Consider the following 21,345-nt stretch of genomic DNA (forward strand, 5'->3'; position numbering starts at 1 on the left):
TACTTCTTCCAAGATAGCTTGCTCGCTCTGCCAGCAGTCCCTGGCCCTCTCGATGTTCTTTGCCAGCACCGTCGTTCAGATGCAGGGCGTTTTCTCCGGTCTTCCCTATGTGCTGGGCAGCTTTCACAAGAAGATGAGGAGACTGAAAATACCGTGGCTTGTGTAGGGCAGGTCGCCCAATCCTGAAAGTGACAGCTCTCGTTTTTAACGCTTTAAGCAGGCCTTCTTCTGCAGCTCTGTCCCATTGTGCAGACAGCCATATGTCTATCCTAAGAGTTCTGTTTTAAGAAACACGCTTTTCTTTTCCTCCAAAGAAGAATCATGGTAGGTGGGAAAATCTTGCGTGGCAACACACACACACACACACACACACACACACACACACACACACACCCATAGAACCAAGCGCAAAAGAATCTACTGAGAAAGGGGTGAGCTGGAACTTAAACACTAAGTCTAACACCAGAAATCTGTCGCTGTGACATTTACGGCAACTGGGATCTACGGAAGCAGACTTGGCGCTTGGGAAAGCAGTTCAATTTGGCAGCAGGTGTGCAACTCGCGGATCTCTGCACGGAGAAGATCAGGGGAGAGTTTCCAGCAGCTGTGCGTTTTCAACGGGAGGTGAGGGAGTCCGAGGGACCCAGTGCTGCCGTAACAAACACCACAAGTGGGGTGCTGGACCGGACAGAAATGTATTTTCTCACAGTTGGGGAGGCTGGAAGTCTGCATTTAGGGTGCTAGTTCTCAGGGAAGCTTTAGTCTGTTGGCTGTAAGGGAAGGCCCTGGTCCTTCCGAGCTCCTGCCCCTGGGGGTCGCTATGTGGCTTTGCCTCTCTGCTTCCCCTGTTTCTTGTTGAGCCTCTTTGTAAAAATTTAGTCTGTATTTCTAATGAGATTGACTTTAAAAAATGCACGGTAGGCAAACGTGATGAAGCCAACTCATTCCCAAATGGGATTATAGCCACAGAGGCACATGGAGGTACAAGACATACAATCTAGAACAGTGTATGACTCATGACAGCTCAGTTTTGGTTAAACCAACCCAGATTCCCTCCTCTAAAAGGACAGCATTCCTCATGTAAACAGAAATGGCGTAAGACGAAGACGCAGCTACCGTTCATTTATCTGGGAACATTTTCCGTGACCATTCCCAGACCTTCCCCAAATACTCCACCAGAGCACATCAGACGGCCCTGGCACGCCGCGGCTGCAGGCACAGAGTGCAGGGCTGGGACGCAGTGTCCTCCCAGCAGGGAGGGAGGGACTCCACAGGGACACGCTTGCTGCTCTAGCTCGGTCTGGCCTCCTGAATGGCTGGCTGCCCAGACATTCGCCCAAGGCTGGTTTTGCTTTCCGACCCCCTTTTGGTGAAAACCAAAATCCTTTTCAAATGCCTTGATTCACTTAGTGAGACCAGGTGCTAATGCAGGTCGGAAATGGAAGTGTCAGAAAGCAAACGTCCCACAGCAGGGGATACCTGCATGCTGTCAGTACTGGGTGGGCGGTGGCAATTGGCATTTTTAAAGGAGGACAGGCCCGGTAGTATACTAGATCCTGTCCAAAACTCACAGCCCTTGAGTCACGTCTTTCTCATTGAGACCCTGTGGGCAGAACGTAGACCTGCCCCTGCAAATATCCATGAGATTAGAAAGCCTTGTCTTTCTCCTGGGAGGGCGAGGGTGGGGTGGGGTGGGGGGCTGGTGGCTTCAAACTGCTGACCTTCTGGGGAACAGCCCAGCAAGTAACCCACGAGGCCAGCAGGGCTCCTAGACATCCTTCAGGGCCCTTGGGACTCTTACAGGACCACGACCTCACTTGCATCCCACCACATTTCAAATGCTTGGTGTGCATGCATGTAAGTAAACCAAGCAAAGAGATTTACAGTCTCTGAGCCAAGAGGCGACTGCTTTACAAGTAAAGAGAGTTTAAAAAGACATTTTTTTTGAAGACTGTTGATATGCACTGAACTTTCCAAGATTGCAACTATCAAAATAAACCCAAAGCAGGTTGTGTTTTGCTTGATTCATCGGTTTACCAGGGTCTGTGAAAATGTGCGCTCCAACAATTCGAGTGTTAGTACTCACTCCTTCAGCGGTTCTGACTCGTGGCGGCCCTAGCGGGCAGGCCCTAGGGGGCAGGGCTGAACTCCCCCTGTGAGTTTCTGAGGTCGCTAATCTTTATGAGAGTAGATACAACTGATGGTTTCAAACTGCTGACCTTGCAGTTGGCAGCCCAATGCGTAGCCCACTATGCCACCAGGGCCCCTGGAGTCTGGTTTCATCAGAGTGCACTTGTAGCTGGTGTGTTCGTCCATTCATCCGTAGGTGTAAGCATCCAAGAGTGCTTCATTATCCGCACAGTTCTAGCCCAGCAGACCCTCCTCGGGAGATGGTGAAGATTTGAAATCTCAGAAACATAAAGGGGCAGTTCTGTTGTCCTATCCGGTCACTATGAGTCTGAGTGGACTCCATGGCCAAAGGGCTGTCACAACATTCCACCACGAACGGGGCAACTATGGACACTGATCAGTTCTCCCAGTTATTTGGAGGACACACTTTTGAGAGACCCACACTTGAGACTTTATTCAAGGAGACACCCTTCTTCTTAATAATTAGACACAGCCAAACATCAGCTGAAGTCCAGATACTTTCTGTAAGGTTCAAATGCATTGAAAAGCACTTCCAAATAGAATCCCCACATCAGAGTGCTGGTTACAGAATGGTGAGCATTCTGGATGCATGAAAACATGCCGATCGAACGAGCTCCTAGCCAGCTTGGTAAGACTACGTAAACAGTTTAAAAGTTTCAAGTTCAAAATGAAAACTTTTCCCAACTACTAAATTGGGCATGGCTTTCTTTTTAAAGGTCATAGATGGCATTCTCCGTTGTACCATTCCCTATATAAGATGTAAAAAAATTACTTTAAATCAAGTTTTTTTTAAATGATCTTTTCCTATTGTCAGGAGCAATGGATTAAGTTGTATCAGGTCATCTTTGTCAATCAAGAATAGTACCTTGAACAATGAGGAAAAACAGCAAACTTTATATAGGGAAAAATTTAGGCATTTTTTGAAAATAGAAATTAGACTGCCAAAGCATTCTAAATGACCACTGGCTGTCTTACCAAAATGACAAGGCAAATACTGATATCTGTAATGTTTTAAAGTTTATTAGTATTATCTTTGTAATTGCATGTCTTCTAAATCTGTAAGGATTTGCTCTTTTCAGTAAGGTTTAGTAATACTTTATGATTCTCATAAAATTTAATATTAGTGAAAAAAATTTACTTAAAAATTTTCTTTCATGATTGAGGGTTTAGAAGCAAAGATTTCAGGCACAATCTTTAGTGAGTACTGATTCTCTGATGGTGTGAAAGGCAATTTTATTTAAATTAAAAAAAATAATTTTATTGGGGGCTCTTACAGCTCTAATAACATTCCATACATCAATTGTTTCAAGCATATTTGTACATATGTCACCATCATCATTTTCTAAATATTTACTTTCTATTTGAGCCCTTGGTATCAGCTTCTCTTTTTTCTCTTGTGACTCCCTGAATAAATTACAAATTATTATTATTTTCATATCTTACACCGACCACTGTCTCCCTTCCCCCACAGTTTCTGTTTTTCATTGGGGGGGAGTAGGATTATATGTAGATCATTGCAATTGGTTCCCCCTTCCTTTCCTTCTCCCCCACGACCTTCTCCCTAAGCTCCTGGTATACTACTTCCAATTCTGTACCTGAGGGGTTTATCTGACCTGGATTCCATGTGTCATGAGCTCTTATCTGTACCAGTGCACATGCTCCGTACTAGCCAGAACTGAAAGGCAGGACTGGGGTCATGATAGTGGGGAGTGAGGAAGCTTCCAAGAACCAGAGGAAGGAAAGGCCATTTTAAATGGTGAACTCAAGGTCTACAAGCTAGTTAAGTATTAAGTCTACCAACGTCAGTTCCAGCTTCTGACAGTCTGCCATAGCTACATCCTAATCTGTCACCTGTGGGGGAAACTGGACTGGATGAAGGGTACGTATGAATCTTTACACCAGTTTTGAAACTTCCTGTAATTATTTTAAAATACACAGCAATCTTCACATGTGGATTTGGGTACACTGCAGGAGGACGAGACGGCAGAGCGGGTTCTGGGCTGGGCTGCAAACCCCACGGGAAACATTAGGCACCAGCAGCTGCTCCTGAGGAGGAAGAGGGGGTTCTGCGCTCCCGTGACGGTTAACGGCTCCCCTGTCCTGCAGGGTCCTGATGAGTCACAGTGGACTCCGTGGCAGCGAGGTTTTTTTGTTTTTTGAGATCATCTTTCAAAAACCTTCCTGATGGTTTTAACACGCCATTCTTTATGTAAATAAGGCTTGTTAAAAACAAAAACAACAACTTCTTTTCAACCCAATAGCTAATATCCATGAACTTGAGGCATTCCAAAGTAAAAATAATCAGAAGGTGGAGGAATTTTGTAAACCACTAGGTTTATTTAGGTCAAAGTCTCGATTTTATTATGTGGCATTAGAACAGCATCAGGAATTACCGTAATGTTACGTAAAAAGAATCTCTTTCAAAAATAAGTGTCTCCGTCTATGAGGTGAAACGGTGATGTCTTCTTGAACGGTGACAGTGAAAAACACACTTAAACCTCTATAATTTTGACAATTACATATTTTGCAGAACGAGATCCTAGATCTTAGTAGTGGGCAGTTTTTCTTAAATACAATGGAAAATCGAGCGGGCTTCTTTCAATCGACCAGGATTTACTAGCTGATGGGTTAGTAAAGAAGGCGGGGAGGCGTCTGGGTACCTAGTCCAACAGATCATATTCCGGATCAAATCGACCGATTCCCCCGCAGAGTCGCTGGGAGTCGGCACTGACCTGAGGGCGGGAGTTGGGTGTTGGGGTTGAGAGCTTTGTGGGGAAACGAGGAAGATCACTGCGCTCGGCCCAGTGTTCCTGAGGGTCGGCAGTGGTTCTCAACCTTCCTCATGCGTGACCCTTTCATGCAGTTCCTCATGTTGTGGTGACCCCCAACCATAACACTATTTTCATTGCTACTTCATCACTGTCATTTTGCTACTGCTAGGAGAGGGGCAACTCCTGTGAAAGGGTCGTTCGACCCCCAAAGGGGTCGCGACCCACGGGTTGAGAACGGCTGCTCTAAGGGTTCCATGAATGACTCCCCACCTTCAATTATCCACAGGCAGCTTCTACATTCACTTCTCTCTTCAGCTTTAAACATCCAGGGCAGATATTTCAACGTTTTAAAAATGCTGTAGATTGACACATCTTTCTGCCATCCTTTAGAAAATAGGGTATTTTTAAAAATGTAATTATTCTTTAGGACACACATTTAGAGAGCCCAGCTAGTTCGTTTTGGAAGCAAACAGACACGCAACGACTGTCCCCTGGTTTCTCTGGAAACAATTTAGAGGAAAAAGATGACACCGAGTGGTGTGCTCCTCGGTCCACATAAGGTCCACGGTTTTCTCCACTCACATTTGTAAACTCAGAGCCACACATCGCATCACCACACCAGAAGAGGGGCACAGGAGAGAGCGGGTCCTCAAATCGTGAGAACCTCAGTCACTCTGAAACAAACACACCAGGAACCACTGTCACACTCACTTCCACGGAACCCCGCTGCTGGAACAACGAGGGGTGACACAATCTGGTGGCTGACTGCTTTTCCAGTTCCTTAAACTTGGCCACTCTCTCCCACCCTGGCCAGCGAGCATGAACATTTCCCCCATTCCCAATGAAGCCGGAGGACAAATCACTAAGATAACTTGGGACGAGGAGCTCTAAAGCAGGGGACACTTGGTTTCTCCTAGCCCATAGCGGCGACTTCATGAATCTCATCTGTTCCTGGCACTCGCACGGGGATCGGATCACCCCGACTCTTTTCAAGCATTAAAAAGGGAATGCTTTTCTATATTCACCGACTTGGCAAATGATTTTATCCTCCAGTGGCATCCTCACTCTTTGTCAAAGGGCACAGCTAAGGTCTAGAAAGGCAGAAGTCTTGTGAAATAAAGTGGTTTTGCACTGCAACGATAACTGCCCGCTTCCACTCCATGATCTCCGTTCTCCTAATACCTTGAGAGTGGATGCTTCATCCTTATGCTGCAAATCTCCATGGCTGTGCCGTTCAGTCACAATTTGAAACCTTTCAAAATGTAGTTGCTCTCTTTGATATGAATGTTCCATGTTCTCTGATGTAGGCTCATAGGCCCAACTCACTGAACGCCTCAATTTGTGGGAGAAGAAAAGCGAGGCTGGGGACCCGGCACAAGCGGTGTTTACCCACTGAAGTCCTTTTGAAATGGAAAGGCCCTGCGTGAAGAAGCAAAAGCTAGGCCACTGCCTCGCCAATTCCAGCGAGGGGCTCATCTTCAATGTAGTGCTCAACGTAGGTGGCAAATCTGTAATTTTTCCCTTTTTTGAAACTATTTTTTCTTCTTTTATTTTTGAAATTCTCATCTAAGCGACAGTTTCTTGTACTACAGTGACTCCTGCTGGGAGAGGTAAGTTGAAGTCGCTGAAGGTCTCTTACAGATATATCAACTCCCGGCCAGTAAAAAAGATGTCCTAAACGCAGGAGATGGAGTTAAACTGTTCCCCTACCTTGGACGCAATGGCTTCTTTCATCACTAAGAACAAACCCCCAGGTTTTACAATTGAGACTGAGAAACTAGTACAGTACTTGTACAATTTTTGATCTACAGCATCACGACGTGAGGCTGCAACAATTAGATGTAAAGGGCCCATTCATGAGGAATAACATCACTTTGACCCTTTGTGTTAGCTCCTACTGCTAATCTTTCCATACGCGTGAACTTACTTTCAATTTGAAGAAGATGAAAAAGTCTTTTGCAAAAACCCAATACTGTTTTCTGATCTATGTACCTGAATGGAGAAGCGTAGTCTTACCTCGTTTTTTTCCACTACAAGCCAAGCTACTTGTAATCCTTCCAAGCCTTTAAAGGGGACCTCCCTTGTTAGCATCTCCCAGAGAACCTGGAACAAAAAGAAAGTGGAATTTTTATTCTTGTACTTTATATTTTTTGGTATATGACTGAAATTTTATCTACCCTTTAACTGCATCCAATTACCACACACAATCAACCTCATCTGTAGAAACTTGGGCAAAACATACATATTCATGCTCCGGACTCTTTCCATATATTATATTATAGATGTTTAATACCTTTTATCATAAATTGAAAAAAGGAAAAAAGCTGGCTTCGGCATTAGAACATCTAAAGTCAGACTAACACCAATGGGCCTGATTCTCAAGGAGTCCCACAAATTAGATTATGCATTTTGTTAGTTGAAACCCTTTCTACTATCAGTCTCTGGTGAATTTATCCATAAGATAATAACTAGGAGCTCAAGTATGTTCAATAATGGCCTCATAAAAAAAATTGAGCTGGAGATCCAAATCACTGCGGAAGAAGCCAGTTAATCCACAATGGTAGAGACTTGCGATGGCTACGTTTAGATTTCCGGTTTTGGAGAAATCTCTTTCAAATTGAGTTAAGTCCTAAGGGCTTTTAATATGTTCACTTTCATCCACCTATAACATATCTCACGATTTAGTCTCTGTTCTAAGGTGTAATACACCCTCTCTGTATGTATACTCTGTGTGTGGATGTTCAACCCCTCTGCGGTTCTTGAAATCAGCAATGATTAATGAACATCAACTGGGTTGCCAAAATAACTGAAGCCCTAATACTGATCATGCTGAGAACAGCCACCAGTGAGGTCTTCTCTTGAAACACGGAGAACAGAGATGTGTGCACTCGGTCACTGTGTCTGGGTATACAAATAAACCTTGAGTCTGCCAATACTGTGCGGAACGTTCAACTCAGTCATGACTGTGATAGCCATGGCCACTATCATTTCTGCCGTGCTTGTTATGTTCTAGGGACCTATTAAACCCTTTGCTTATGCTATCATGAGTAATATCAACTCTAGTGGGTAGATATTACCCTTATTTTATAGATGAGGAAACCTTCAGGAAATCCTGCTTTCCTAAGATGAGGAGTCTTCAGGAAACCAAATAACCGGCCCAAAGACCGTTACCAAGTGGCGGAAACGAACTCCATGAGACTCTGGAGGAGTTACCAGATTCAGTAATGGGCCGAAAAGCAGGTGCTATGAGGTAGGGAGTGCAGGGCGAGAGAGAACGCAATGTGCCATATTGTGGATCGAGGGTCGTGGCAGACACACGCAGCAAGGACACAGCAGATGTGCTTGGTGAACACACACACCGTCTAGCAGACAGAGGGAAGACCGAGGACACACTATTGGGCCAAGGCCTATGAACTTCTAACCGCATCGCCAGCACAGGCAGTCCCCGGTCCCCAACAAGAGCAGTTCCTAGCAAGGTCATTCGTTCCTTAACTGGAACTCATAGCAGAACCAGATCAGTGCACGAGTTCCTGGTTAGCCTTAATTTAGTGCCCAAACTCGGCTGATCTTTGAAATCACCAGGAGATCCGGCGAAGCTGCAGATCCCCAGGCTCCTCCCCCTAGTGAATCTGATTCTTTCCGGCTACCATTGGAACTCAGGGACCTGTCGTTTCTCCAGAACCGCAGGTGAGTCCCAGGATCAGCCAAGTCTGGCAAGCCAGGCGTCCATGCGAGAAAAGGCTCAATGCGTCTCGGAGATTTAAAAGTCGCACGCTCAGCAAGTGATGGTGATTGGGGTGAAGACTTTGTGCGGACGAAGGGTTGGCTCAGTCGTTTCGAAATGAGGGCCGATTTACCTAGCCTTCAAGGGCAAGTTTGTGTTGTCCATAAACTGGCTATCCTGTAACCGCGAGACTGCCCGCATCGCCTCCGCCAATGCTCAATCTTCTCTGAGCCACAACCTGCTAAACGGACTCCGGCTAACAGTTATGACAATTAGCAGGGAGCCAGGGAAATTGGCAGACTCGGCTCAAGCGGTGGGGGTCTTGGTGGTGAATCCCTGACCTTTTGGGGGCCCGAGTCAAGTGTGTAAGGTGCTTCTTTAGAAGAGCTACCAAAATAACTCTACTGAGTCAGGGACATGATTAGGAAAAGGTACGGGGTCTCCCAGAAGGGGCCATTTTTGGTTAAATGTAAGGGAAAGGAGGGCAAGGGCTGGGACAGACGGCAGTGACCCCAACACACTGCACAGCCTGCCCAGGGCATGCCCGGGGAGGCGGGCAGCAAGAGGGCTGAGCAGGAAATGAAGCCCTCCATGGGCGCCACGGGGGCTGGGTGGAGGAGGGGCAGGTCCACGTGGAGCAGAACCGTGAAGTTGGCATTCTGGAGGAGGAATGTGAAAGAATCGGCTTCAAAGAAACCAAAGGCATGAATCTGACATCCCTGAGGAGGAATGACGCGTGAATTGGCGTCAAAGAAACCCAATGGTTGCAATCCCGAAGTGCTCAGATGAGCAGCCGTGGGCCTCTTCTCTACGTCTGACCTCCCAGCCTTCACTGTCATTGCTATCAAGCCAGGTCTAACCCATCGCAGCCCAAAGGCGGGTCTCTGAGGCTGGAAATCTTCTGGGGACGCAGACAGTCTCATCTTCCTCTGGCAGGGTGCCGGTGGGTTCCAGCAGTGACTGGCAGCTCAGCACGTAATCACTACGCCGCCAGGCTTTGTCCTCCACGGACAGGCCCCAAAGCAAGACGGACTGGGTTTAATGAAATAAAATGCAAAACCCAAGTTGGGGAACAGTGCGCACATGCGAGACACACACACACACACACACACACACACACACACACACACTTTTAGAAGGTGATTCTTTATCCTGAGATAGTTGGGAAAAGGTCCTACGTCTAAGAAGATCAGGGTTGTAGTTCTCTACAAGTGCTCATCCTGGGAAAAGAACAGGAAGACTGTTCCATGTCACTCGCTGCCTGCCTTTCCAAAGGGCTGCTCCAGCAGTGGGCCGGAGAGAGGTGGCAGGGGATGGGCAGGGGTGGGCGCTCCACTGCTGGTGGGGTGCATCACCACTGTGCTCCGACCACACGGCTGCTCTGTTCAATTCCAGCCTCCACCCTTCTGTGGCTTCCTATTAATCCACGGATTCACCGATGGATCCGATAGGTGGTATGAGCTTTTTCTCTACTAAATGAAGGGGCATTTGGCACCAGAAAAGCAAAGTAACTCTGTTCAGGGAGTCACTGGGGAGGCCTAAAAATACACCACGCAGTGCCTGAACATAGCAGGCCAAGCATGACCACCATCCTTCACCTTAAAAACATTTCCATCTCGTTTATATCGAGAAGTCTCCGCATTTAAACTGTGCTCACAAGGGAAATGCCTATTTTCAGTTTACAGGATAGAAACTTGGACCAGGCTGAGTATTTTTCCGGCCTATTCTTTTACAAACAATGGAAAGTCATTACCTGAGCCCCGGGTTGCTCCAGAATGTGGTTCACAGAGCCGTGAGCCAGCCTCTCGATCTCTCTTAAGCCACTCTATTTTCAAAGCTGGTTTTGGCCAAGAAGTTTCTAAGAAGGTAATTCTTTCGGCATTGTCATTAGGAGAGCTTTGTTCTTAGAAGGCTTATTCTGTCAATATTTTTTTGGTTGGTTTTTTTTTGCTTTGCTTAAGTCTTATCTTTATTGTGGGGGGCATAAGAAACACCTTCAAAGGAAGTCGTCAGGAAGTACTAGGAAAAACAACAACAAACACCTCCTTCCTTATGAAATGGAGAGAGAGAGAGAGCTAGAGAGGACTGCCTGTGAGAGAGAGAGAGAGAGAGAGAGAGAGAAAGTGCCTGCCCAGCACTGAAGCAAGGATCAACTTAGAAGCAAGGATCACAAGACCCACTCTTGGCATTGGCAGTGAAAGTATTTTAAGGCTGTACAAGGCTGGTTATTCTTGCCGTGTGGAAAGAAGCAACATGAGTTTACCAAGCTTGGAGGAGAGTATTTTGGACAGAAATGGGGGCCCAAGTCTTACTGCAAGTCCAGGAAAAAAACAAACCAAGAACGAAGAGTAAAAAGCAGTCATCTTTTAAGGGGTGGCTTAAAAAAAAAGAAAAATACAACTTTTACCTCCTTCCCTTCCCTTAAGGTCATAGTCGTGTGTGTGTGTGTGTGTGTGTGTGTGTGTGTGTGTGTGTGTGTGTGTGGTTGTGGCTGCTGCGGGGGTGGGGGTGTCCTACAGCAGTGTCTGCAGACGTGCCCTGCCTGCTGCACAAGGCAGCACAGTCTCTACGTTCTTCAAAAAGAGGGTGGGAAACAAATAACAAAGAATTGGCAACATAGACTTGTAAGTGGCCCGGAAAGCCTCACCGATTTTCTATCTGGCCAGAGGAAAAGTTTGTCAACTCTGGTTCTGCAGGATCAAATGGGACCCTGAGCAAAGAAAATACATGCCAAATGGTCCCTACAGCTGACGTCCAGCATAGTACATGGCAGCAGACATCAAGTGCACATTCAGGGTCTCCCAAGGGGACAAGCCCATGGCAGCTGTTGGGTGAGGAGGGCGACCTGGACAGACACAGAGTTTCTCAGCAGGTGATCACCTCGATCCTAAACATTGCCAGATTGTCAGAGATCACCAGCCCTTCCACAGAGAAGACAAAGACTTCCACCAATGGGAGGAAGCAGCAAGAAGTAGGAGGGAAGGGGCCCAGTCCAAGGAACCAGAGCCTATGGTAAAACACAGGAACTGGTAGCTCCGGAAACGCGCTCCAAGACTGTATTTGTGATCAGAGAATCAGACAGGCTGGGCAGCCAGGAGAGAGAGGCAGAGAAAGAACTTAGACATTTTAATCTCCAAATTAGCCAGACAATTAAATAGGGTTGGCGGACAAGGTTGGGGAAAAACACACCTCCCTGAAAGGGGTAGTGGTAAATGGAGAAAGGCTCAGTGGGGAAAAAGGCTAGAAACGGAGTCGATTCAATTCTCGCTAACTAGAATTCAAGGAACAGGAAACAGTGGAGAGAAAATTATTAGGAAACAAAGAAACACAGACGCCGTGAGGGAAGAACCTGAAGTTGGTAAGTTGGCGAGTCCCACACATTTCTTGCATGGCACTAGAACAGCGGTTCTCAACCTGTGGGTCGAGACCCCTGGGGGGGGGTGTCGAACCATCCTTTCACAAGGGTCATCTGATTCATAACAGTAGCAAAATTACAATTATGAAATAACAACAAAAACAATTTTATGGTTGGGGGGTCACCACAACATGAGGAACTGTATTAAAGAGTTGCGGCATTAGGAAGGTTGAGAACCACTGATCTAGAACATCCACTAATGGATAAAGAGGAAACCCTAAAAAATTCACACTCTAGGGACTGGGAACTGTGACGGCAATACTGGAAGAGAACAGAAGAATGAAATTTCAAACTGGTGGTGGTAGGATTATTATTCTCAATATAAAATTTATATAGCAGAAGAATGAAATTTCAAGCTGGAGGTGGTAGGATTATTATTTTCAATATAAAACCCATAGAATGTGAAGACAGAAAACAGAAATCATCAGATGTTCAAGGCTTTACAATTTTACCCTCAATGGACCTCTACTAGAACAATATCCAGGAACATGACGCGGAAACACAGGAGGCGAGTTGAGAAGGGAGACGGCATGAGACCCAGACAGAAGATCTGTCAGCTGAAGAGCCAGAGGAGTCCCCAGGTCAAGGAGCAGACACTCTCTTGGGTGACAGAGGAGGGGCAGCAGCACCAGGTGGCCACCAGTCCCAGCGAGAACAGGAGGTCTGAGAGCCCAGGATGTCACAGAGAAAGGGGCACGAGGGAACGAGGTATTTGCCAGAAGTGACGGTGGGCCCTCAGCTTTGACGGTCAGTTTGGGAATGAACTTGGCACACCGACACAGAACACAGCCCAGAAAGAGACCGGCACATATACAATCTATTGATTTTCAGCAATGTCCGATCCACCCCCACCCCCAAAATCTTTAAGATGGAGTATAGGTCTACATGCATGAAGTTAAACCTATAAATTCTAGAAGAAAACATAGGCGTGAAAGAGGATTTGGCAAAGATTTCATATGACATAAGTGTGCAAACTGTAAAACAACTAAGCAAGCGAAGATTAAGTTTGCCATTCACTATAGAAAAAAAAACTTACAAGACAGGAAGCCTTGTTCCTACTGAATTACAAGCCTCTGTGAACAATATGGATACAGTCATCATAACGGAGAGGCAATACATCAACCTAAAATTGTGATGAAATAGGATTGAGAATGTGAGGCAAGGAAGTAAAGACTCACATCTTCATCCAAGTAGAAAGTGAATGGACAATTTCCAACCCTAAAGACTTAGCACGTTAGCAACAAGAGTTTGTGACTTCAGGAGATGGGGGTCCACCTGCTCCAGGGAGTGGAAAGCTGTGCGTGAAGCTGCCTCTGGAGAGCCGAGCTGGCAGGCGGCTGGGGACAGGAGCTGCTTTGCCCTGACTCTTACGGCCGCCTTTGCATTTCCAGTTATCCAGTGTACTACTCGGGGACCCATCAACGCAGACACAGAAGGATGATGGAAAATAACCCAGACAGAGAAAGCACTCTCACAAAATAGCCCACATCCCAACAAGTGCTCCACTTTTCAGAGTTTCCAGCAAATGATTTATTTTTTTTAAAAAATAATTTCATTGGGGGCTCATACAACTCTCAAGCACATTTGTACAATTGTTGCCATCATCATTCTCAAAACATTTTCTTTCTACGTGAGCCCTTGGTATCAGCTCCTCGCTTTTTCTCCCTCCCTCCCCCACCCTTCCATCTTCACGAACCCTTGATAATTTATAAATTATTATTATTTTGTCATGTCTTACACTGTCCGATGTCTCCCTTCACCCACCTTTCTGTTGTCCATCCCCCAGGGAGGGGGTTATACGTAGATTGTTGTGATCAGTTCCCCTTTTCTCCCCTACCTTCCATTCCTGGTATTGCTACTCTCATTGTTGATCCTGAGGGGTTTATCTGTCCTGGATTCCGTGTCTCCAGTTCCTATCTGTACCAGTGTACATCCTCTTTTCTAGCCGGATTTGTAAGGTAGAATTGGGAACATGATAGTGGGGAAAGGAAGCATTTGGGACTAGAGGAAAGTTGTATGTTTCATCGGTGCTATACTGCACCCTAACTGGCTCGTCTCCTCCCCGCGACCCTTCTGTAAGGGAATGTCCAGTTGCCTACAGATGGGCTTTGGGTCTCCACTCTGCACTCCCCTTCATTCACAATGACATGCTATTTTGTTCTTTGATGCCTGATACCTGATCCCATTGACGACACCTCGTGGTTACATAGGCTGGTGTGCTGCTTCCATGTGGGCTTTGTTGCTTCTCAGCTAGATGGCCGCTTGTTTACCTTCAAGCCTTTAAGACCCTGGACGCTATATCTTTTGATAGCTGGACACCATCAGCTTTTTTCACCACATTCCAGCAAATAATTTATAAAGAAGTATATAAATATATGAGTTGATACATAGTATAGTTGAAATGTAATAACTTTGACAGAGGAGCTAAGTTTTAGAATCTAGTCTCTTCTAAGTTTTTTATCCTTCTTTGAATAAGAATGACTTGATCCCCAGCTGAAAAAGCTTGTAGCCTTCATTCTTAGAGACACCCAGAATCCAGGGAAATTAGGCACGTGGCCTAATGCCACTGTTGTCTTCCAACCTATACAATTCTAGCCCTTAGCCAAAAACATACAGGGGGCGCTTCACATAGTTGGTGGGAAAATTCCATTTTCTTTTAGTTCCAATTTTTCCACAAACTTTTTGAAGCCTCCTCATGTATCTCATTGGTGAAGTAAATTTTTCAACAGCCAACAAAATTCCTGCCTATTATATTCATTGGCTGTCTACAAGATGTTATGACTTAGAAAAAAAATTAGTGGGTTGGAACAAGCCTAAAACACCTGGAGGGTGGTTAACTGTAAAGAAAAAGGAACGCATTCAGCAATGCTGGTCTCTTTTCGTGCCTTCAGGCAGAAAGCACAAGCGTTCAGGAAGAAGGGAGACAGTGATTGGGACCCCCACTAGGTTCCTTCCCTGTCACTGTGCAGATTTCCCTGGAAGAAGTAACAGTATAAAGTAGAGAGGACTTCGGTTGGGAGATGAGACACAGATAGGGAGTTTCAAATACAATACTGGAGTTTTTAAAGAACATACAGCTTTTGGGGGGGGGAATAAACAACTGATCCCTCAAAAAGACAACAAATGAACAGTGTAAGATACAAAATAATAATAATTCATGAGGGTGGGAGGGGAGGGGAGGGAGGGGATAAAAGAGGAGCTTATATCAAGGGCTCAAGTAGAAAATGTTTTGGAAATGATGAGGGCAACCTATGTACAAATATGCTTGATACAATGGATGTATGGAATGTTATAAGAGCTATAAGAGCCCCCAATAAAACGAGTTTTTTAAAAAGACAGCAAATGAATGTCTTCTTCCACCAAAGAAACACCCCTGCTCTCTCACCTTCTTCCTTTCTACTGCTGTCGGTATACCTTCTCACCGAAGAATGACCTGCCTCTTCACACTCTAAGGGGGACACTTAGGCTCCACTTTGGGAAGGAGGCACACGGAAGAATTTTCTAGACATGTTTTAAAATCACCCCAGAACTCCACGAACAGTGTGGTCATGGGAGAGCAGAGGACATCACAGTACTTATTTCAGCAACTGTGAGTCCATCAGCAGCATTTAGAAATGTGACGGCCACCACCCCAGGCCTTCCACCAGAAACAGGGTCTTCCGGAAATCTGCGCTCACCGCTCAGGGCTCAGAGCCGTGTGACGCTTTCCTGACAGTGGCTACCTTTCGCCTGCCTCTGGGCCACCGGAAGAGAGAAATGAACTCACCACGCCATAGGAATACGTGTCGCAAGTTTCAGACACGGGGAGGCTCTGGATCACTTCGGGAGCCATCCACGGGAAAGTCCCCACCAAGGACATGTGTGTCGTGTGGTTGTGAAACCGAGAGGCGCCGAAATCACAGATCTGGGAAAAGAGAAACAGGCTCCACTTGCTATCTGTCAGCGGACCGCGGACTTGTCAGGCCCCAGAGTCCGCATCGACAATGGCCCCACACAGACTTTTTTTAAGTGAAAAGAAGTAGCCCTACCTTTAGCACTCCATCGCCAGCTATCACGACTGAAAAACAAAAGGCGGGAGAGAGAGAGACATTACGGCAAAATCATCAAATTTGTTTGAAATGCCAGCGCCTGATCAAGATAAGAGCAAAAACAAGGGCAAAGCTTTAGTCTGAGCTCAGTTTGGCAAAAGGAAAAGTAGAAATCAAAGCATTTCTGGCATTTGGGATTTTATACAAGGGTGCAAAAACAAAAATAATAACTTCATTCCCTGAGCCGCAGATTGTCCTGTTTTTTAAAAAAGGGGGGGCACCGATCTGCCATTGTCATGAGAACCACCGTTTTACCCAGGCTCTCTACTGGTCTGTCCGGGTGACACTGAGGAGGCCAAGAGCATCATTAGCTCACGACAACAGTGTTTTTGGGGCTTCTATGGTTTTCTGCTCATTGGAAATGAGGACCTAATGCTGGGGGCTTAAGTGGAGAGGAAATGTTTTGAGAATGATGAGGGCAATGAGTGTATAAATGCGCTTTACATAATTGATGTATGTAGGGATTGTGATAAGAGTTGTATGAGCCCCTAATAAAATGATTATAAAAAGAATTCCTTGTTTGAGTTCACATTTATTCATTCACTCTGTCATACTTTCATCCACTTATCAAGTGATGGCCAAGCATCTACTGTGTGCAAGGTCATGGGCTAAGCTGTGGAAGGGACCAGTGAGCCAGGTTGGTATAGCCCTGTCCTGAGGAAGCTTGTCGTCTGACGCCGAGCCGGTGAAACCGCTTTCGGCAAGGAGGTGTGGGATGAGCTTCCCGAGGAAAGAAAGGGAACGTGCCGGACACAAAGCGCAGGAGCAGCTAAGGTTCCTGAGTTTCCTGGAAGAATTTATACTTATGCTAAGACCTGGCAAACACATGGTGGTGACCTAAAAGAAGTCAGCTGGCGGACAAAAGCCCTTTTCTACGTAGAAGGAAGAAGCTGCGCAGAAGTCAGGAGCAGAAGAAAGGGCAAGGAGAGCCAAGGATCCTGCGTGGAGGGAGAGATCACATTTGCCTGTGAAGACCGTCTTACGGAGGAACAAACTGGAGGCGAGGAGATAGCTGTGCAGGTTGTTTAGGCCTACTGAGAGATGAGGATGCTATGCTAAGCCCGTGGCAAATGGCAGGAGGGCAGGGGGCTCAGACACACACGTACAGGTTGTGTCAGTGCGTGTCAACAGCACAGTCAGCTAAAACAGGGATGGGGACCATTTCCTGTGCCACAGGGCACTTGGATATTTGAAACATCATTCGAGGGCCCTACTAGTCAAGCATTTAGTTACCTCCCCCCTACTGTGATGGCTTCTGGGTGGCTTCTCTTTGGGGAGCACATGACGTTAGCTGGTATTGATGCTTTCAGGGACCTAATGCCACCCCAGGGCCAGCCACTCCTCACCCTGAGCTAAAGGATGGTGTGCACCGCTACAAGCTCTTGGGAATAAGGGTGAAGAAGAGTGATCCACGGTGTCTAGACGGGCAGTGAGTGTTTCCCCTTAGAGTGGTAATGCTAGATTAACATACCTTTGCATTCTTTTTTGTTTTCTCAAAGCCCAGCATAGGACCTGGGAGTGTTTAAGAAATACTTCTTGAAGAAATATTACTAATGAGTGAAAAGGAGGGGTGGTATTAGAGTCTGGTGGCTAGAACAAACACTTTTGGATTCAAACTAGATTCTAGCTTGGGAGACTGGAGCGGCCACTCCCTGAGAGAGGCCAGGTAGGGGGAGAAGGTGAAAGGACAAGTTTGGGTGCAGTACATTCTAAGTCATATAGAACATGTATGTGGACATGTTCAATATGCCGAGATACTTTCCTTTTGAAGTTGAAGAGACCGTCTGCGGTACTGCTCTGAGCTGAGGGCTGCAGAGCATCCGAGGTGAGGAGGTCAAGGGCGGAACTCTAGAAAACCATTCCTGGTATTTCTTTTGTAAGCGACACAATGCCTTGGAAATACTAGATGACCAGTACTTATTAGCTGTTACTGATGATTTTGGAAAGTGATGAAACTAATCTTTGCATAACCTAATATGTAGAAATAGCCTAAAGGTAAATGTGATGTTGTAAATAATAAGCTAAGGACATTTTCTTGTATATGCATATACAATACTTCATATAGTATAATACTGTATTATGTTAAGTTATTTTGAAAAGACATCTATAGCTTTTAACTCATTCTAAGATTAACAAGTGCTCATTAAAAAAACAAAGACTTAATATTTATAAAAAATAAATATGCAAATGTTTAGAAAATGGTGATGCCAGCACGTGCTTGACACAATGGGTGTATGGAATGCTATACGAGCTGTCAGCGCCCCAATAAAATGATTTTTTAATACATAAATAAATATGCGTGTAACATAGAAATGAGGTTTACAGTTGCCTCTCCCAAGGGAGGGAAATAAAGGAAAATAAACTGCTAAAAGTGAAGTCTTTATTATTTTACTGTTTGTCTTGTTAAGTGACAGCACACATTAGGCTTTTTAAAATGGGGACATTATAATTATATAGTCTTTATGGTGATGCAAACACAAAACTCATAACTTAATCATTTTATCATTTTTTCCCCTTGGGGTATTGAAGGTATCTTGATAAGAGCAAAGTCAAATGACATGCTCAGATTGAAATCCAGAGCATGAGCTGACAACTAAAAAGTCATCAACTGACCTTCTAACAGACCCGAGATTGCTGACTGAATGACTTCCTGTTAGCAAGAGTGTCTAGTTCCAGGAAGCTTCCTCCCAAGACAAGCCCAAGGATCAGGGATGGATCAGAGCTTCGCCAGTTGGATCTTATGCTACTGGCCTCCCTCATCCTGACGATGGGGCCTGCCCTGGTCTTTTTTAAGACTTACTAAGTGTTCTCCTTAAATTATATTTGCGATGGGGTCGCTTTTGTACCCTACAACAGTGAAGATCTGGAAGACGAGAAGAAACACCGACCAGCGCAGACTAGCAGGGCCGTGCAAACTCCACAGGCTAGGACAGATGTAAGTCTGGCTCAGCTGCTCTCTGCACCGCTTCCTCCACTTGCCATCACTACCCCTTCTAAGGACTGCACTGTTACCACAGACCCACTGTAACTGCAGCGATCTGAAGGTTGCATAAAGATAAATGGTTCTCCTCCTTCTTATTTATATACCCCTTAGAAAAAGATAGCAAGATTTCAGAAAAAGGAGCAGGCTCCAATGTTTACCTTAGCTGGCGCTGGACCACTAACTCTTCCTACTGCCTCTGTCCATGAACTTTCAAGGGGTATCATGGAATGCTTCTGCATTCTGTTAAGTGGAAGTAATGTCTAATTCTGAAAGTCGTCTTAAAATACTCACTCTCTATGTTATAAAATATATGATCCTAAGTAATTTCACAAAGTATAAAATAAAAACGAGAGAAAGCAGCAGAATGTGTTTACTGTCCAGACTCCTAACCCCGCAGACCATCACATACACACAAACACAGACCTGCTCCAGGTAACGTGGGCCTGACGGACAGACACAGTTTGCACCAAATCATTCAGCAGGAACAAGGGCAGAATTCACATCGCAAACACAGAGAACTGTCTAAAAAGTGCTCAATTGTACAACTCTTCTTTATGCGACTGAACTATTCATTGAGTGGTAATGAAGTGTGAATTAAATGCCAATGAGTCTGTTGGGGGGAAAATAGTGAAAACCCTAAAAATTCATGGCTGCACATTTTGATTGAGCAAGACTTCCTGTAGGGAATGATTCTAGGGGGATAATGAAGTAGGGGTTGAAAACTTGGTCGACTGGTATTCACCCTCACATTGTTCAATCGTAGAAAAGAGTAAACATCTGGGACGGACCGTCTGTGCACTACATGGCAGTGAAAGACTACGCACCCTCACATCACGTCGAGAACTGGGAGCTTGACACACCAAGAGTTTCGTGGGATCAGTGATGGGTCAAAACAGAAAAGGTACACAAGCTCTGCGGCAAAGTCTGGTTTTTCTCTCTGTACACGGATTTGTACTGACACGGGGACAATAGAAATGTAAGTCTACGTTACCATTTCTGGACTTGAGGTCTCTGTGAATGACCTTGACCGGAGCCTCCATATGTAAGTAGTGCATTCCTTTTCATTCAAGAAGGAAGAAAGGCCCGTTAGTATTGTTTCCCAACATTCCACCCCTATTACCATTCCAATTTAAGCATCCATGTGTCTTTCTTGTGTCTGCAAAGAATTGGACAGTAGAAACGAAATTCGTGTGTTCTGTTCTTCCGTGAGTGATGAAACGGTGGCAGGGTATTTCTTACATTAATGTGCTAAGTAAAACGTGTGTGCTTTCATGTGATTGAGGGCAAAGCTAGCTAACTTCTGACAGTAACCAATAAAGGCACCTTACTTTTCTGGAGTCTGCAGTGAAAACAGCTCCTGAGCCCGGAGAAGTTAAGTCCCCACACGTGACTAAGATATTCCACTACCAACTGCCTTCTAAATTAGCCGAGTTTCTGACCACGGCCTTTATCAGTTTCCAACTGGATCTGTGTGGTGAGCGGGTGCAGCCTGGTTTATCTTCTTATACTCGTTTCAAATAAGCCCTGTGAAGTAGGCACTGGGGGATTAGGTGGGTTCACTGGTTATTCACAAATGTTATGATCTTCGGATCACTAACACATCATCCTTACAAAATATTGTCTTCTTTTCTACAATGATAAGGCTTTGAGGAAGTCTATGTTTAAATGCCCTCCAAAAATTCTCTCCAGCATATTTATGCTACACATCCAGTTAATTAAGTACACAAAAGTTGGATTCTTGTTCTTTGGGGAAAAAAGATTATGCGTTAAAAGACGCATGCTGGCCTACCTAATTTTGGTCTCTGCAGAATGCCTTAAAATTGTTTAAAAAACAAAGTGAGGGTTTGTGTTTGGTGCCCTTGCATTGAGCACGTCTCTTGTTGCCTTTTCCCAACTATCCACCCACATGTGCACACTCACTTCGTGTCTCTGTGACACATTGTGGTGATTCTCGCAACCTTTCACACTTTTTCATAGTGCTCTTGAACACTTAATGGACAATAATGTGTAAATATAATTTTTATATGCCCTCAAACAAACAAAAAATAAAACCACTGCCATCAAGTCCACTTTTACTCATAGCGACCCTATAGAGCAAAGCAGAACTATCCTGGTGGGGTTCTGAGGCTGGAAATCGCGATGGGAACAGAAAACCTCCTCTTTCTCTCAAGGAGTGGTTGGTGGGCTTGAACTGCTAATCTTGTGGTTAGCAG

At 45.3% G+C, this 21,345-nt stretch overlaps 1 protein-coding gene across 2 annotated transcripts in view; it reads right to left on the reverse strand.

Annotated features, from left to right (window-relative positions):
• MAP3K20 (mitogen-activated protein kinase kinase kinase 20) overlaps nucleotides 1–21,345 on the reverse strand; it is a 176,212-nt gene that overhangs the window by 73,460 nt on the left and 81,407 nt on the right. For both annotated transcript variants that reach the window (XM_030888237.2, XM_004703734.2), the window contains exons 5-8: nucleotides 20,124–20,189; nucleotides 16,090–16,118; nucleotides 15,828–15,965; nucleotides 6,939–7,025 (exon numbers count right to left, since the gene is read on the reverse strand). In XM_030888237.2, coding sequence (XP_030744097.1) covers nucleotides 6,939–7,025; nucleotides 15,828–15,965; nucleotides 16,090–16,118; nucleotides 20,124–20,189 — 320 coding nt within the window. The remainder of the gene's footprint in view (nucleotides 1–6,938; nucleotides 7,026–15,827; nucleotides 15,966–16,089; nucleotides 16,119–20,123; nucleotides 20,190–21,345) is intronic.

This window comes from Echinops telfairi, unplaced genomic scaffold (assembly GCF_000313985.2).
Source record: "Echinops telfairi isolate 266 unplaced genomic scaffold, ASM31398v2 ScPeMD7_4;HRSCAF=17, whole genome shotgun sequence".
In the NCBI taxonomy this organism is placed as follows: Eukaryota; Metazoa; Chordata; class Mammalia; order Afrosoricida; family Tenrecidae; genus Echinops; species Echinops telfairi.